The 17,625-nt window shown below is 42.2% G+C and overlaps 1 protein-coding gene across 4 annotated transcripts in view; it reads left to right on the top strand.

Annotated features, from left to right (window-relative positions):
- Positions 1-17,625, top strand: part of LTBP4 (latent transforming growth factor beta binding protein 4) — a 922,370-nt gene that overhangs the window by 706,371 nt on the left and 198,374 nt on the right. For all 4 annotated transcript variants that reach the window (XM_069207205.1, XM_069207206.1, XM_069207204.1 and 1 more), the window contains exons 12-13: positions 12,130-12,294; positions 15,958-16,233. In XM_069207205.1, the coding sequence (XP_069063306.1) occupies positions 12,130-12,294; positions 15,958-16,233 (441 nt within the window). The remainder of the gene's footprint in view (positions 1-12,129; positions 12,295-15,957; positions 16,234-17,625) is intronic.

Below are 17,625 nucleotides of genomic sequence, written 5' to 3'. Positions count from 1 at the left end.
GCTAAGCTCAGCCACACAAGTGGGGCAGAGCTTTTATCAGCACAGGTGTGGCAATACTGGGTGGTAGGAATTTTGTGGAATTCTGCAGATTCCAAAACTTTCCATCACAGAAACATAGGGAAAATGCATGACCTCAGGAAAAGTCAGTGGTTTGCAAGGAATTATGGGTATGAAAATGGAATAGGGTGCATGCCAAGCACACCACCAAGTACCCCCCAGATGTCTGGTTTCAGAAGTGTCTGGGTCTGGTAGGTTGTTCTAAGTGGCAGCCTACCCAAGCTCAAAAAGTGCAGCTGTTCACCATTGTAAGTGGGACAATACTGGAGGTTAGCCAAGCTCTCCTGGCTCATATGTAAAATCAACACCGAAAAGAGTGAAATGTTCTCTTGCTTGTCATTGGGATGAAATGCTTTAGTCTGCAGGGAGAGCAGAAAGAGTGTTGCCCCCCTTCAGTTGGGGTGGGTGCTGACCATGGCTTTGATAGGCCTCATCCCTGTTTTTTAAAATTCTCTAGCATCTAGTGGGCTGTCTGCCCCCCGCCCCCGGGAGGGGATCGGGGGTAATTACTCCCATATGCCCCTCAGTGGGGTCAGAAGGACTTTGTCCCCATTTATTTGGGGTGGGGGAACGGCCATGCCCCATCCCTCTTTTTCCTAAAACATTCTTCCCTGGTGTCTAGTGGGCCCACCAGGGGGGCAGATCAGGGGAAATAATTCCCATTTGTCCCACCCAGGGTGCAGAAAGACTGTGCCCATTTTTTTGGGGGGGATGGGGCCATTGCCATGGCTCCCACCCCTGCACTAACAAAATAAAATAGTTCCTGGTGTCTAGTGGTCTTTCTGACCCCCCCAGGGAAGACTCTTTCCATTTGGTTATGGGGTCAGGTTGGGGTATTGGCATGCCCATTTTGGGCAGCCCCCACCCCTACGTTAAAAAAAACAACAACTCCCTGGTCCCTAGTGGGCTTTTTGCCTGCCCCTGGTGGGGTCAGATTGGGGGCTATTGCCCCTAGGGGTGGAAGAAAGACTTTAATCCACATTTATTGTGGGTGGGTCATGGGCCAGGCCCATCCCTCTTTTATAAAAAAAATATATATATATATATATGTATATATATCCAAGGTGTCTAGTGGGCTTTCTGCCCCCCCCCGGGGAAGGCTATTTCCATTTGTTTATGGGGTCAGGTCGGGTTATTGGCATGCCCATATTGGGCAGCCCCCATCCCTATGTATAAAAAAAAATCCCTTTTGCCTAGTGAGCTTTCTGCCCCCTACGGGGGGGGAAGCAGATCAGGGGCTATTGCCCCATCTGCCCCCCAGGGGGGTCAGAGAGACTGAATATGGCAAACAAATTAAGGGGGGAGGCAAAAGCCCCAGCCCAAAGGGCCAATCCACCCTCCCTGATGTCTATTCCTGCGTGAGGATCTCCCTCCAGCGACGATCTCCAAGCAGGGATCTACTAGTGCAGATTCTCCCCTTTCCAATGATCCTTCTCCGTTCTGCCTAGGTACTTGGGGAAATTAGATATCCCCTGAGCACCTAGGCAGTGAAAGTTAAATGAGCCAATCGGTTCCTTTCACTTTCGTTTTCAGTGAAATGGCGTTAATTTACTGAAAACCCAAAATAACCTCAGGAGCTGGGGAAGCTGTTCCCGAGCTCCTGAGTCTGTTTTTGGCAGAAGGAAATCCCTCTGGTGCCCATACCAGAGGGATTTCCTGTACCATGTGCGTGGATGGCTGGGAGCCGTCCTACGCACACGAGCACTGGTGAGACGGACAGCTCCTAACTGTCCAGCACACACAAGTGGTTAAGGATTAATGTGGTCCCTCTAGGTGTAGGTGACAGGAGTCACCTTCCTTATTTGGGGGTCACTGGACCCTATTGCCACCATCCATCCCCACCAGACTTTGTGGAAATTAGGTGACGAGTACCACAACATAATCTTAGAAGGTGGATATTTGACAGGCTGCTGGCAGTTCAGAGATTGGGATACTGCCACCTGTGTGCCAATATTTCTGCCTCCATCACTTCCTGGTACTTGGTTGCCGGGAGGAGGAATGTGGTATCTTGGTAGCGTGAGGCTGCTTCCTCCCTCAAGCAAGACTGACACATAGGCCTTGGGCCTTGATTTAGAGGGTGGTGATAGTGAAAAGTTGCCTGCTTCCAGAAGGGAGGAAAATCAGCACCCACTGGAGAAATTTCCTCTGTGTGGTAAATGATATCTCGTTTCTGAATTCTCCTCCAGATTTAGCACTACCTCCAGAAGTAACAGGATTGTCCATTACCATCCAACTCTAAATCAAGCCGTTGGTTCTATGGGCTTCCAAGGCTTAACGGTTTCCCAAATTCCTTTACCTATGTCTCTCCACAAAACATGTAATTATCCCCCACCACCTCCCAGGAACTGAAACAGTATACAGGAGTGCTGCCGTATGTTATCAACAAATGATGTTTCTTCATAGTAGTTTTAGTTCCAAGCTTGGGGTGTCTAGAGTGCTTTCATGTGCAAGGTGAGCCCATGGCTTATCTAGGAAAGAACACACAGACACACAGCTAATCAAGTCTATTGCACTCAAAGAATAATAATTTAAAGGTACCAAACAGGAGTATAAGACATATCAGCAATATTGTTGGAGGAGATGGGGATTGTTATGTACAGTGGACACTCTTTCTGTGTCAGCTTCATACCATTATTTCAGTGTTTTAAGACGGGGTGTACAGCAATCAATAATGTTGTAGTAGAAGACAATGGAGTTCTGGGTCACTGCAAAATCTGTTCAAAATTAAGGGGATAATTAAGCATATGGCATGCTATACTCCATTCTACTGATACACCCTTCTACCTAGCAGACTACAGTCTACCAATTGTTAGAGTTTTCCACCTGGCAGTCAGGTATCTCTGTGTCTTCAGAGTGCCTCAGATGGCAGCTCCTCCTTAGGCATGGTAGCTATATTGTCCATTTCACTCACACACCAAAGTTGTTTGTTTTTTGAAAGCAAACTCCAAAAGTGGAAAATTATCTTTGAAAAATAAAAAATAAATGTTCCTGATGTGCTGGGAACTTAGTGTGTGAGGTCATTTATCCTATTTCCTGTTCTGGACGTCAGACTTTTCTAGGTAGGTCCAGTGGAAACAAGCATTTGCAATGCAATAGTTCTCACATTTAATTGAGTTGAAGCTCTTGGCATTGTAAATGCATAACTGGACTTTCTTGCCACATTAATTGGTCAACCCTGTTGCATATTTTGGTCCTTTCTGTCACATAATTCCAGTGGCCCTGCAAATAACTAAAGGGTTAGTAGGTCTACTGGAATATTTTTTCAAACAAGGCCATTAAAACACAAACTACTCCCAGGTGCAAAACATATTTACTTGGCAGTTGGTACAGGCAACATTGCCTGCAGGCCCTTTTCTGCAGTCTAAGGGAGTCGAACAAAACACCTTTGACTTTTCACACACTTGAGGAGACTATTCTCACAGGATATTAATGATTCACAGTCAGTCTTGAACAGAAATATTAGTTAGAAAATATTGACTATTGTGCAGCATAATCAACTGTAAGCGCTCCTTGAGGTTAGTTTTATTAATACAGCTCAAGTTTCACAGACTCAAACATGTGTAGCTCATCTGGCAGGTTTTTGCTTTGTATTCGCAGCTTGTATCATGTTATAAAAATAAAACTACAAGTCCTAAAATGAAAGGCAGAAACATAAACTAAATGAGTGAATCACTTATCAAGCTAGGGAGCTGGGCAACTCTATGAATACTACTCCAAGGGCTGGCTTCCAGCTTGTATCACGTTATAAAAATAAACACACCAGGTCCCAGAATACAAAGCTGAAACAAGCGTAATGAGCTAATCATATTTTGAACGAGGGTGTTGGACAACTCTATGAATACTACTTCAAGGGCTGGCTTCCAACTTTACGATATTACAGTTGGAATGCCCTCTTGAATAGTAGTGTATCACACAAAGGTGGCTAGAGACATTTGAAAGTGGTGAGGCGTAAAAGTCTGGGTATGCCTCTTATGTAGTAAGTTAAGCGAGCAAGCTTAATGGACAAATGTGGGGTCCTGGGTGGGTCTTCCTCCTAAGAAAAGATTGAAAAAAGATTGGCAAATGTTGCATTTGAAAGGAAATCAATTTAGAGAGAAAGCAAGGTTTATAAAGCAGTGGGAATGTATAGTTTTAAATATTAAACACATTAAAAAGTGCCCCATATCTTACTGCATTAATATGTCCACACTTTACTTTAATGTGCAAATTGTATACGCTGCAACAATTTCAGGCCCTTTAAAGTGGTGCTTACCCAGTGCATGCGGCATCAACTTTGAAAGACAGTGGTCTAACCAGGCATCAGGAAGAACCCACAGCCGCTGGCTGCAATCCGTCATTCAGAAATATGTGCAGACAAGTGTTTACGTTAGATGAAAAAAGTGGGGGCTTTCTCAAAGGGAACATGACAAATAAATTTCTGTTATTGCCATAGTGTGCCACCTGGCATGTATTTTGGTTTCTGTCTGAAATGTTATCAACAACTGACATACACCTAAAACCTGTCAATACTGTTGGCTTTGTCAAAGGTTGTTAGCTATTTAAGAAAAGTAAGTAACAACGATTAGTTATAAATAGTTAACACTGGAAATGTTTCAATTATGAGACTGTAAATTAAATATTATTTAGGCCTGTGGAAGGAGTAGGGCCTTCAGTTATGTGTGCTTTATGTTCGATACGTAAGCCCTCTTGCCTCTTCCGCACCCTGTTTTCACTCTCCCCTGAATGCACCTCCTTGCAACTCCCTCATGCTACCACCCCAAACATACACTGCACTCATTCAGATTTAAGCACTTTATTTCCTTTTGCTTTTGCCTTCTAAATCTGTTGACCTCTGTGCACCCCCTTCACACACATTTACACTGAATTTCAATTGTAACTGGAATAAATGAACATTGTTCTGTGTGCTCTGCAGAGAGACCAACCCACAGTCAGGCACTTTGCTTTGCCTTCTGCTTCAGCACCAGCGCTCTCAATCAAAGCCCCTCGTAAACACCTGGCACCACTCAAAGTATACTCTGTGCAAGAGTAAAAAAATGCATGAAAAGAAATATAGAAACAAAGCATGATGAAACAGCGAACTCCGTTGGTGAACGCAAAATTAAGTAAAACGTGAAATAAGTGAGGAACTAAATCACTTTTTAACATTCATTGTTTGAACAGCAACCCATGTTTTTGGCAGTAATGCCAAGGGCATGAGGATAGGGCCAGTTTTAATGCCATACAGCAGATAACTGCCTTTACTGTAAGCTCATATTTCTGCCTCTGCTCTTGACTCCGATATTTGGATCAATTTCTTAAGGGAACAAGAACCCTGCTCATTTTTTTTAACAATTTCGTGGGGGAACCAATACAGCAGCTCCACTTCTAAAGGAGCCAATGATCTGCAGCCAGGGCCTGCGGTGTCACAATGGAGAGGCTAGTGTGGCAAGGGGTCTCAGAATAATAAACATAACACATAATTTGCATTACACAACCATTTCTGAAGCCAAGGCACCAATTTACAGGTGCTTGCATCCACTACTACTGCATGACGAATGGGTAAAAGAAGGGATCTATGCCTGTGAATGACAGATGATTGCCCTCGCACAGAGATGAAGACTCCAACGCCCTAAACCATGACTCTGAAAGCCTCACTGGCCTAGAGTGGATACTGCCATAGACCACAATGAAAATGAAGCGTTTTAAAGCAGTAAACCCTGCGTCATGTGTTGTAGTGCAGAAAGATTATTTACTGCCTGGCTCCGTCTACTGCTTCAGAGTGAGGCGGGGCTGGCAGCCTGGGAAAGACAGCCCAGACTTAAATGCATTGATCTGTTTAGAATTACGATTGTTAGGATCGTATCTTGGCACAAATACATCTATTTAATATTTTTTGCTATAAATGTGTAGAACTTTCAGACGGGTGCAGTCCCTGAGCCCTAAAGGAGAACCTGCCCCTGGTATCACAGTAAAAACATGGCATAACCAGATTTCCAGTGCCTTACCTAACTTTTTTCACCATGGACTGCAGCTATAGCTCATGAGCTGTGGTTGGCTGCCTGCACAGGGTTTGGAAGCAGCCAAAATGCAGACATTTCAAAGGTATTTATTAAGGAGTTCTGTAAAGTTGTAAGATTGCTCATAAACAAATATCTCATTATTCCTGGAGGCCCAGAAAACCAAACATCTTCAAAGCAGAAAATAACTTTAAAGTGCTATGCAGGTACACAGCTCTGCATATAAATGCTTAATCACTAAATACTAAGGCAACATAATTTTAAAGCCATATCGGTCCTATATATTCCATGTACAGACACTCCCAGCCCTTCAGCTCACTGTTACAGCTGTTATTTTCCCATTTGTGACATTTCTTCTGTTTAGAGTGCATTTAATGTAAAAATGTAAATACACCTCTGGCGATTTATTTGCTTTTTGGAGAGACAACGTACTTGTGTCTAGTGGAAGGTTGGAATCATCAGGAGGTAGCCCACAGGGTTAATATGCCTGCTGCAAAGAATGTGTACTAAGCAGGTCAGAGTGCATATAATGTAAAAATTTCAAAATAACTCTGGTAATTAATGTTCTTTCTGGAAGGAGAACATACTTTTGTTTAGTGGAAGCTTAAACTCATTATAAGGTAGCGCAGAGGGTTAATATGCTTACTGCAAACACATCACAGAGTGCATTTAATGTAAAAATGTCAAAATAACTCTGGTGAATGAAGTTTTTTCTGGAGAGAGAACGTACTTTTGTCTAGTGGAACCTTGGATTCATCATAAGGTAGTGCAAAGAGTTACTGTGCCTGCTGTAAATGTGTACTAGGCAAATCACAAAGTGCATGTAATGGAAAAATGTCAAAATAACTCTGGAAATGTATGTTGTTTATGGAGAGAAAATATAATTATGTCTAGTGGAAGCTTGGACTCATGATAAGGTGGCGCAGAGGGTTAATATGCCTGCTGCAAAGAATGTGTACTAGGCAGATAAACGTCTCGTGATTTATGTTGTTTCTGAAGAGAGTACATAGTTTTACCATAGTTTTAGCTACTTGAAGTGTGAACTCATCATAGGTAGTGCAGATGGTTAATGTGCCTCCTGCAAAGAACGTGTACTAGTCATCTCTCAGAGTGCATCTAATGTAAAAATGTTAAAATAATTCTGGTGATTAATGTTCTTTCCACAGAGAGAACTCCTTTTGTCTAGTGGAAGCTTGAACTCATTATAAGGTAGCACACAGAGTTAATGTGCCTACCTCAAAGAACGTGTACTAGGCAAATCACAAAGTGCATGTTGTGTAAAAATATCAAAATAACTCTGGCGATTAATGTTGTTTCTGGAGGGAGAACGTAGTATTAACATAGTTTTGTCTACTGGAAGCTTAGACTCATCATAGGTAATGCAGAGGGTTAATTTGCCTGCTGCAAAGAACGTGTACTTGGCAGATCACAGAGTGCATCTAATGCAGCAAAGAATGTGTACTAAGCAGATCAGATTGCATATAATCTAAAAATGTCAGAACAACTGCTAAGTAACGCATTTTCTGGAGAGAGAACACACTTTTGACTAGTGAAAGATTGGATTCATCATATGGTAGCACAGAGGATTAATGTGCCTGCTGTAAAGAACGTGTACTAGGCAAATCACAAAGTACATATAAGGTTAAATATGTCAAAATAACTCTGGCGATGTACGTTCTTTCTGGAGAGAGAATGTACTTTTTCTCTTAGACGCTTGAACTCATCACAAGGTAGTACGCAGGGTTAATATGGCTGCTGCATACAACTGTACTCAGTGCATATCATTTCAAATTGTCAAATTAACTCTGGTGATTAATGTTCTTTCTGGGGAGAGAACGTACTTAGAGGAGAGCCAAAAGAAATGTCTCTCATTAGGTAACAGTGTGAACAATGTGACCAGCACACTTTCTGTACTGTTTGCGCAGGGAGCGCCACTGCCGCACGAAGGGGAAAGACAAAAGAAAAAAATAATTCACCCACACTGAAGCATATCGGCAACCATGCAATAATCCATGTAACAGGGTCAGTCTGCAAGGCGGTAAAAAACTGCACCACAGCAGGATAAACATAAAGCATTTACCAATGACATCACGACATTTTTGAAAGGTAAGTCCACAAACGAGTGAAAGTGAAGGGTGTGAAATGGGCGTGGTTAAAAACCCACAGAATACTTACAGCAGGTCTAAAAGCGCTTGCACGCTTGACCTAAAAACAATGTCAAGCCATCTGCCTCAATAGAGCCAGCAGTATCTAAATAAAGCAGACAACAACAAGTATTGCAAAACGGGTATTCTAACAAACAAGTCAGCCCTAAGTGCCCGGCAAATGAATAGAGGCCAGATTCAGAAAGTTGTTTTACCCACTTAGGTGCAAAACAAATTCAGACTGTAAATGCAAAATCCTAATTCCAATTTGTAGAACCAGTATTTGCAGATTTTTTTTCATGTTTGCAAAATGCATTTTTGGACATTGAAAATCCGGCAGCATGATGGATTTTTTATTACCAAATGCAGATGCAGAAGGAATGTAGGCGATTCTGAGCTTGCAGCTGTAGGTGAACACTCATAAACTAACAAATTGGTCAGATTCTGTCATCCATTTCAGGGACTTTCCCACCCTGAAAATGCAATGAAATTTGTTATTGTCGATGGTACAGTTATATGCCTTTCCTGAGAGGGGATATGAGGTGGTTAGTATCACCATGTTCTGTGGGGGTATAGTGGAAAGGGGTTCTGCACAAGAGGAATAATCCAATACAGAGGGTAAAAAGTTAAATGTTCAAATACACATTTAAGTATAATATGTGCATGCAAACATATTTGTTACCTAGTGTAAAATCTGTATGCACAAATGTGATGGTAACATGTATTTACAAATGTAACACCATTCCTCAACAAATATTGAAAATTAGCCTTGCCTTGCACCCCAATCAAACATGGAGGTGCACCCTCCCCATTCATCTTGGAATCAGTCTTACTCCTGTCTTTAGTGGGAGAAAATGTCAGTTTACTTCCGCAACGGGAAATAAATGCATGGGATACCTGAATATTCAAAAGCTTTCAGGTTTGTAGTTTATTCACACTTGCACATTGCTTCTCCCAGAAGGTCCCTATTGCATTCCCTTTCTTTTGTATTTTCTAAATCAGAAAAATCAACATACTGATTGTATTGCATTGGTATTTGTACATCGCTTTCCATACACTTTTCATTCTGCAAAAGTATCTGCCAATTCTGATTCCGCGGACCAAAATGCTGTCTTTATTGAAGATGTTTACATTATATCCACAAAGAGAGGTTTTACCCATCTAATTTCATCTTTGGTGTGCAAAAGCATACATGATTCTTTTTCTTTTTTAACACATGTTCCTTCAAACATAGGAATAATCATAAGGAAACACATTTTTACTTTTTATATCATCCCCTAGTGAACTACACAAGTGCAGGGGGACATAGTTACTTCCTTAACTGGCCCTTTATTGACATTTGGGTAAATCTCTTATAAACATTATGGGCCTTATTACGAGTTTGGTGGAAGGTTTTGGCTGTCTGCCGAACTTCCAACAGGAAGGTTGCCATCATAGTGGCTGCCTCCCCACCGGGCCCATTAAGAGTTTCTCTCTAGAATAGTGGGCTGAAGCCTGAGTTTCTGCCCGCTGGCTTAGTGGGAAACACCCTACAGCATTGTCTCCATCTCGTAATCGACGGCAATGCTGTTGGATGCATGGTTCACCAGCACCCTCCCAATGTTCATAGTCTGGGAAGCAGACTGTAAACATTGCTATGGCGCTGGCCAGGGAGACCCCTGCACTGCCCATGCAAAGTGCATGGGCAGTGCAGGGGCCCTGGGATCCCCTGCACCCGTTCTCCACCAGCCTTTTCATGGCGGTGTTACCACCATGAAACCGCTGGCGGAGAATGAGGCTGTAATCCCCAGGGCAGTGCTGCTTGCAGTGCTGCCCTGACGGATTAGGATCGCCGCAACCAACAGACCGCCGGCGGTCCAACTGCAGCACGATCTTGGTGGTCATAATGTGACGCTCAGACTGCTACCGCGAGACTGGCGGTCAAGTGAACCCCAGACTCATAATGACCCCCTACAGGTAGGGTGACCAGACGTCCCGGATTTGCCCAGACAGTCCTGATTTTTGAAGGACTGTACCGGTGTCCCAACACATTCTCTTAAAACCAAAAAATGTCCTATTTTTAAGGGAGGGTCTGTGAACCTGCACATTAATCACAGTTTTGTGCAGGCTCACATTTCAACCGGCCCTCTCAGAAACCGGGGGACAGAATTTAACTGGTTGAAGCTCTCCTGCTTTGCTGCCTCACCTCATTCAAGCAGCACAGCAGGATTTAATGAGGTGTAAATCAGTGCCAGCATGCGTCAAGGTCGGGCCAACCAACCTGACCCAGGAGCTCAACATAGAAAGGGGAGGGAATGTAAAAGAAATTATATATGTATATATATATATGTATATATATATATATCATTGTCAACTCCTGCTCCGTAAGGGGCCACAGACCCTGCAGGGCGGCCTGGGTTACTGGGGCGAAGCATCCCACAGAAAATATCTCCAAAAAACGAAAAGCCCAGGCACCAGTCCATGTTAAAATCCAAGCATTTAATAGCATTTCTGAGCAGCAAGACAAAAAATCCTGACGCGATTCGGCAACAGCATGCCTTGTTCACAGGTAAGTAAGAACAGGTGTGAGTGAGCCGAAACGCGTCAGGATTTTTTGTCTTGCTGCTCAGAAATGCTATTAAATGCTTGGATTTTAACATGGACTGGTGCCTGGGCTTTTCGTTTTTTGGAGATATTTTCTGTGGGATGCTTCGCCCCAGTAACCCAGGCCGCAGGAGTTGACAATGATAGTTTTATGGAAGGGGCCCGACCCGCTCTCCTTCATGCAAACAAGGCATTTATCCGAGAAATATATTGTGATGGAGGTGAGCAAGGGATAGGAGGGAGACAGTGTGCCTCTCCTCTTACTTTTCATGTATTCCTTGTATAGCTGTTATCATGCTGGGCAGCAACTGTAAAAGCAAGTGGACTATCAAGTAATGGATACCTAATGCACACAAGAACATTTATATGGTGAACTGAGGTGCCTGTGACGCTATTGCAGCTATATGGAAATTAAGCACTCCAGTTCAGGAAGTTATTTAAATGGAACTGTGCATTATGGGAGTTGGAGTTTGGTTATTGAAGTCACATGACTGTGTATTTAAAAAGCACTGGCTCACTCACACCTGCTCTTACTTACCTGTGAACAAGGCATGCTGTTGCCGAAACACTTCAGGATTTTTTGTCTTGCTGCTCAGAAATGCTATTAAATGCTTGGATTTTAACATGGACTGGTGCCTGGGCTTTTCGTTTTTTGGAGATATATATATATATATATATATATATATATATATATATATATATATATATATATATGTGTGTATGTATATATATATGTGTATATATATATATATAGATATATATATATATATATATTTATATATATAAAATGGATTGTGACCTTATAGGTCATATAGTCCTATTTCTGTGTCTTTGTCTGTGCCTGTACCAGTTTTTCTTGCTGAAAATCTGGTCACCCTAATTATGTGACGTCAATGACCATTTTCTTAGATAACGTTTAAAAATTGGTGTTTTTCTTTTGATGAAAATATCAAAGTCTACCTTTCAGGGTTAAACCTTCAAATGTCATACTTACACCACTGTACATTATATAATCTGTTGAATTCAATGTTCCGTAAGCACTTTATCCACATTTGATTTAAGGAAATTGACAGATAACTGGTAAATCACGTGAAATACGACCAACTGTATACCCTAAGAGACTCTTTGCTGGATTTAGAGTTTGGCGGATGGGCTGTTCTGTCACCAATGTGATGAGTATCTCTTTCTGTCCTTTTACAAGTGCCATTAGATATAATACACTTTAAATAATAGGGACGGGAAATCTGTAATTTTAGTGATGGAGCATCAAAGCCTAAATCAGGCACTTTAGGTCCTTACCCATAGTGGCAGATGTTTTCCATTAATTGTTTCATACTGTCATTTTACAGATGACTTCAAAGAAATCTGCCCTGCCGGCCCTGGTTACCACTATTCTGCTGCTGACCTGAAGTTCAATACACGTTTCCTTGGTCATGATCCTCCAAGGGTCCCCATCCATCGTCCAGTGGCTCCCCGTCCTCCCACGCAAGCACCACCTGCCAAGGATGTCACAGGTAAAAACATAATGGACAAGTCTCAGTAGGCCTTGAAATCACAATTGGCATAATCAAGCCAGTTCTTGGGTTTTTGCTAGTGGGACCATTAGTTAATTGTTTTAAATTTGGGGAAAATAAACTTTTATAAATGTAAAAAAAGTTTGGCGATAGGAGGAAAAAGGAAAAGTTCAAATATAAAGGTGTCAGGATTTGTTGCTAATTTAGTGAAATGTTGGAAATGTTTTCCTCGACAAAGTTTGTGATTGTTTTTAAAACCTTGCAATATTTTTCAATTTCATGACACTTGCAATGTTTATATATTTTTTTAAACGGTCATACTAAATCCTTTAAAACTCGTTTTTGGGAAATTATGCCTCAAAACCCTAGTTTTAGTGGGAGAGTTATCTGTAAAATATTTATTTTGTAGGACAAATGCTCGCATGAAAATTTTTCCATGCATTTTAAACACAGGAGATATAGGCCCTCATTACGACTTCGGTGGTCTTTGCTAAGGACCGCTGAAGCCGCGAGTGCCACAATACCGCCAGTGCTGGCGGCATGCGTGGTGCCCTATTATGACTTTTCCGCTGGGCCAGTGGACGGAAACAGCGTTTCCGCCTGGTGGCCCAGCGGAAAAGTCACATCAACATTGAAGCCGGCTCATAATCGAGCCGGCGGCAAAGTTGATGTGCAGCGGGTGCAGCAGCACCCGTCGCACATTTCACTGCCCGTAATTCGGCCAGTGAAATGCACAATGCGGCTGTGGCTGGGGGCCCCTGCACTGCCCATGCTAAAGCATGGGCAGTGCAGGGGCCCCTAGGGGTACCCAAACTTCCCCTTCACACCAGCCTTTCCATGGCGCTGTTTACTGCCCTGGACAGGCTGGCGGATGGGGACTCATAGGGGTCATTACGACCCCGGCGGTCCTGGATGGCCACGCCGGCGGTGGCGGTAGTACCGCCAATAGGTTGGCGGTGTCTACCCGGCGTATTATGACCGTGGCGGTACTGCCAGCCTACCGCCATGTGGTCGTAATCCACCAGGGTAGTGCTGCAAGCTGCCCTGGGGATTATGAGTCCCCATCTGCCAGCCTGTCTGTGGCAGTAAACACCGCCATGGAAAGGCTGGCAGTAAGGGGGGACTCGGGGTGCCCCTGGGGGGCCCTGCACTGCCCATGCACTGGGCATGGGCAGTGCAGGGGCCCCCAGGCACAGCCCCATTGCGCATTTCACTGCCCGAATTACGGGTAGTGAAATGCGAGACAGGTGCTGCTGCACCCACTGCACATCAACACTGCCGCAGGCTCTATTACGAGCCGGCTTCAATGATGATGATGTGACTTTTACGCGGGGCCAGCCAGCTACTGAAGCAAAAGCTTAAGCAAATAGGAAGGTAAAAAAGATTTAATTGTCCAGATGTAACCAGGTGTAACTGGCAGAACTTCACAACAGAAGAAAGGTGCACAGAGAAATTCAATGATATTAATACCAAGATTCCTAGCCAAAGAAGAAAATGAAATGGAAGTTGCAGAGAAGTAAATATGAGAAGGATTAGTTATGGCTGTAGAGATAAGAGAAAATAGAATCCTGTTTTTCTTAGACATCTAGTTTCCGATAGCAGATCGTGAAAACATCGCCTGGCCATGGAGGGATTCAGTGAAGGAAGAAAATGAGAAATAAACTGGAGAATCATTGGCATAGAAGTAAGAATTAAAACCAAACACGAGGATGCTAACAGAATGGTATATTATGAAAAGATCTGCGAGTTAGGAACTGAGACTTGGTGACCATCCTAAAGAGCAAGATAAGGAGAGGATGGACCCCTTGCCAAAAACAAACAGAGAAGAAATGACACAAAAGATAGGGCCCAAAAGACAGGGCGAAACCAGTTAAGAACAGTGCCAGGGATTCCAAGTTTAGATAAGGAATGTGTAGGAAAAGAGTGGGCCACAGTGTTCCAAGCAGAGATCTAGGAGAATGAGGATAGGGGATTGTTTGTTGGAATGACCATTAAGTGTTGTTGAGTAGTGTAAACTCAGAAGTGTGACAGGGCAGAACCGGTGACAGAAGTTCATTAGATAGAAGAAAAGAAAAGAAATGAGAGAATATAATATATTCTAATATGCTAGCAAGAAAAGGAAGCAGAGACATAGTAAAGAAACTAGAGACAGATCATTACTGTCCAAAGAAAGCTTTTCAGGTATTGGTAGAATAGCAGCTGACTTAAAGACGAGGAAAGGGTGCCTGTGGCAGGAGATGAGTTAAAGACAGAAACCAGGTGAGGCAGGGGAGAGAGAAGATTGCTTTCACCAGGGCCTTTCATAGTGGGTCAATAGGAAATGCAGTGGATCGTGCCCTAAATAGATAAGAGTGAACATCCAGTTGAGAGACTAGATAGAACTCTTACAGCCCAGAAGACAGAGGAGGAGGAGAAAGTTCAGGAAAGAAGAAACACATTCAGGAGACAAAGAAGGAGACATTGTCAGAGAGGAAAGGAAAATAGCAGGGATACTTGATGTGAAATACGAGGCCAGCTGATCAGCATTTTGAGAAGAGAGAGAAAACGAGTCCGGAGAAGGAAGGGGGCAGCACTTGGTTAAGCAACAAGGGGCATTGGATTGTGCAGTGAATTTCAAAATATAACAGAGCATGAAGAGACTCGTTGCCTAAAGTTCCACCACTGACATATGCATTATGGGTGGTGAGATGTACACATGGAGGTTGGAGCTAATGATCTGTCTGAGTCTTCCTGTGAGATCCTTCCGTGAAGACCCCTTCAATCAATATAACTCTTTCTCTGCCAAATCGCCTACTGTCCTCTCTTCCTTACCATATCTGAATATCACTTGTTTATCAAAGCGAAATACCGCAGGGCATTATATTTGCTCCCACTAATGTGCTACAACTGGTTTGCTTCTTTGTTAAACAGGCTGTTCATCTGTCATGCTGTATTGTAATGCATGTTTGCCTAGATCATACCAGCCCTGGAATCAGACTGCTGAAGGATGGACCACATTAAATAGAGTTTAATTACACTATCATTGAAAATATTTTGAAGACATACTACTGTGGGGTCTCGGTAAATATTATTTTACAAATACACACTGCTCTGTTTTTAGAATTACTGAACAGCCTTTAACCAACACTGATGAGACCTTATAGGCCAAATCTTTAGCAAAATTAGAAATTGTGTCTTATAATAGTACTATACTTTTTACAGTAAAGAAAGTGATATGGACGTCGAACCTGTGTTCTATGTGACAAGATAAAACAAAAATTAATATGTTAGCCTCGGAACTAGAGACTATGTAGCTGCCAAAGTTAGGCATTTGTTCACACCAGTTCTTGTATACACTTTAACCAAAATCTATTCTAAGTGTTCTTATTTTAAATCTAGCGTTCCAATACTTACATTCTTAGCAGTGTGCAAAGGGGAGTATAAGCAAATCTTTAAAAAAAACTGACAATATTCTAAAAAGTCCTTATTGTTAAAAGAAAAATGAGGGAGGGTCCAGTATCTATCTATCTATCTATCTATCTATCTATCTATCTATCTATCTATCTATCTATCTATCTATCTATCTATCTATCTATCTATCTATCTATCTATCTATCTATCCCATTCTTCTTAGAAGACTTGCTTATTTGCCTCTTGTAGAAATGTCACTTTACTTTCTTGCAGTGCATGAAGATAGAAGACCAGGGAGACCTGTGGTCCCAGAGGAGAGAAGGCCAATAAGGCCAGCTGCTCCAGTTTTCACTGAGGACAGGACAAGGGATGCTGCAGAGGACTTGCGGCCAGTGAGGCCACCCATCACTGAGGACAGACGCCCTGTGCGGCCAGCTGTCCCTGAGGAGAGACGGCCTGTAAGACCTGGTGTGCCTGAGGAGAGGAGACCCCTATTCCCAGCTGTGCTGTCCCCAACGGCCCGTTCCCCATTGATTACACCTGCACCAGGTAAGACTGATAGAACGTACATTTAGAATAAATGAAATGGGAGGGGCTTAATCCAGTATGTTTTATAAATATATGTGTCAACTGACACTTGTAACAGAGGAGGTGAAGAGATGTCTGATTGTATCATTCTGCATATTTTTTTCTGTTCTAAAAAAACAGTGATATTTAAACTTCAGATGATAAACGTGTATTTAAGAGAGTGATGGAAATCGTTTGAATACCTGAAATTGTTTTATCCGATAATTGGATTAATTTTGAATCTGCATAGATTAGATTTCCATTATTGGATATAGTTTTTTGCAAGGGTTTTCTTGAGATATATTGGAAGATTTTTATAATTCGTCCATTTTAAGAGGGCATATCAGTGTTTCTTCCCTCACCGTCAGGAAAATGTTTTCTGTAATATATTTAGGTGTGAATCACTTGTCCAGGTGGCTTATTAGAGGGAATTGTCTTTTTTATATTGGTTATAGAAGCTAATCTATCAGATTTTGGTCCTGGACTTAACAAAAGGACATTGGTCTCATCACCAGCATTCTGGACCTTTTCACATACTATGGCTTCCATCTGGCAGGGTGAATCAGGCATTTTTAAAGGACACTTAAATCTATTACGGGGTCCTATCCCATTAGTGGTATTTAGACAGAATATCGGATACAGAAATATCATGGGCAAAAATATTGTGTCAAGAATATTGAGGACACAAATAGCATGAAGGTGAGTTTCTTTAGGTAAGCAAAGTTTTACTATATATAACTACACATATAGGTACCTTGACAGTAGATATATATATATATATCCTTAAGTTATGTAGATGTGGAATTAAGAATAGTGCATTTATACTAACCTATTTGCACTTACCTTTTTAATATTTTGGTCCTTGATTTTGTGACAAATTATTATGTGCACACAATATTTCTGTTTCCAATATTCTGTCAGTGATCCGATTAGTGATTTCAACATTATTTTATATACTTTTACTTTGATGTCCTTTGAGCCACTGCCATCCAGGGGCACTGCCATGCCCCTCAGCGTATTTGCCTTCCCTTTTACTTGTATTTTCCCAAGACAGTTACCACTACCTTGATTGCCATTGCATGATGTACCATTACCTTGAACGGTCAAAAGGAAGATAAAGCTTAGGGCAAGGATTGGGCTAAGGATAATGGTTAGGAACTAGTGACCAGATATAAACCATGATCAGGTGATGGGAATGAGAAAGAGGCAATGCACTGGTTAAAAATAGATTGATGCTGTAGCTGATGTTGAGCTGTTTCTGCCCGTGTTGAGGATAGTGACTTAATGTACAAGAAGGATTGACAAAGGATCAGCAATGCCAAACTTGTGCCACAGAAAACAGTTTTTGTTATTGCTGGTATTTCAAATAAAGAG

Source organism: Pleurodeles waltl, chromosome 9 (assembly GCF_031143425.1).
Source record: "Pleurodeles waltl isolate 20211129_DDA chromosome 9, aPleWal1.hap1.20221129, whole genome shotgun sequence".
NCBI lineage: Eukaryota > Metazoa > Chordata > Amphibia > Caudata > Salamandridae > Pleurodeles > Pleurodeles waltl.
The sequence above is the reverse complement of the archived record's forward strand: the minus strand, read 5'-3'. Positions and strand labels throughout refer to the sequence as shown.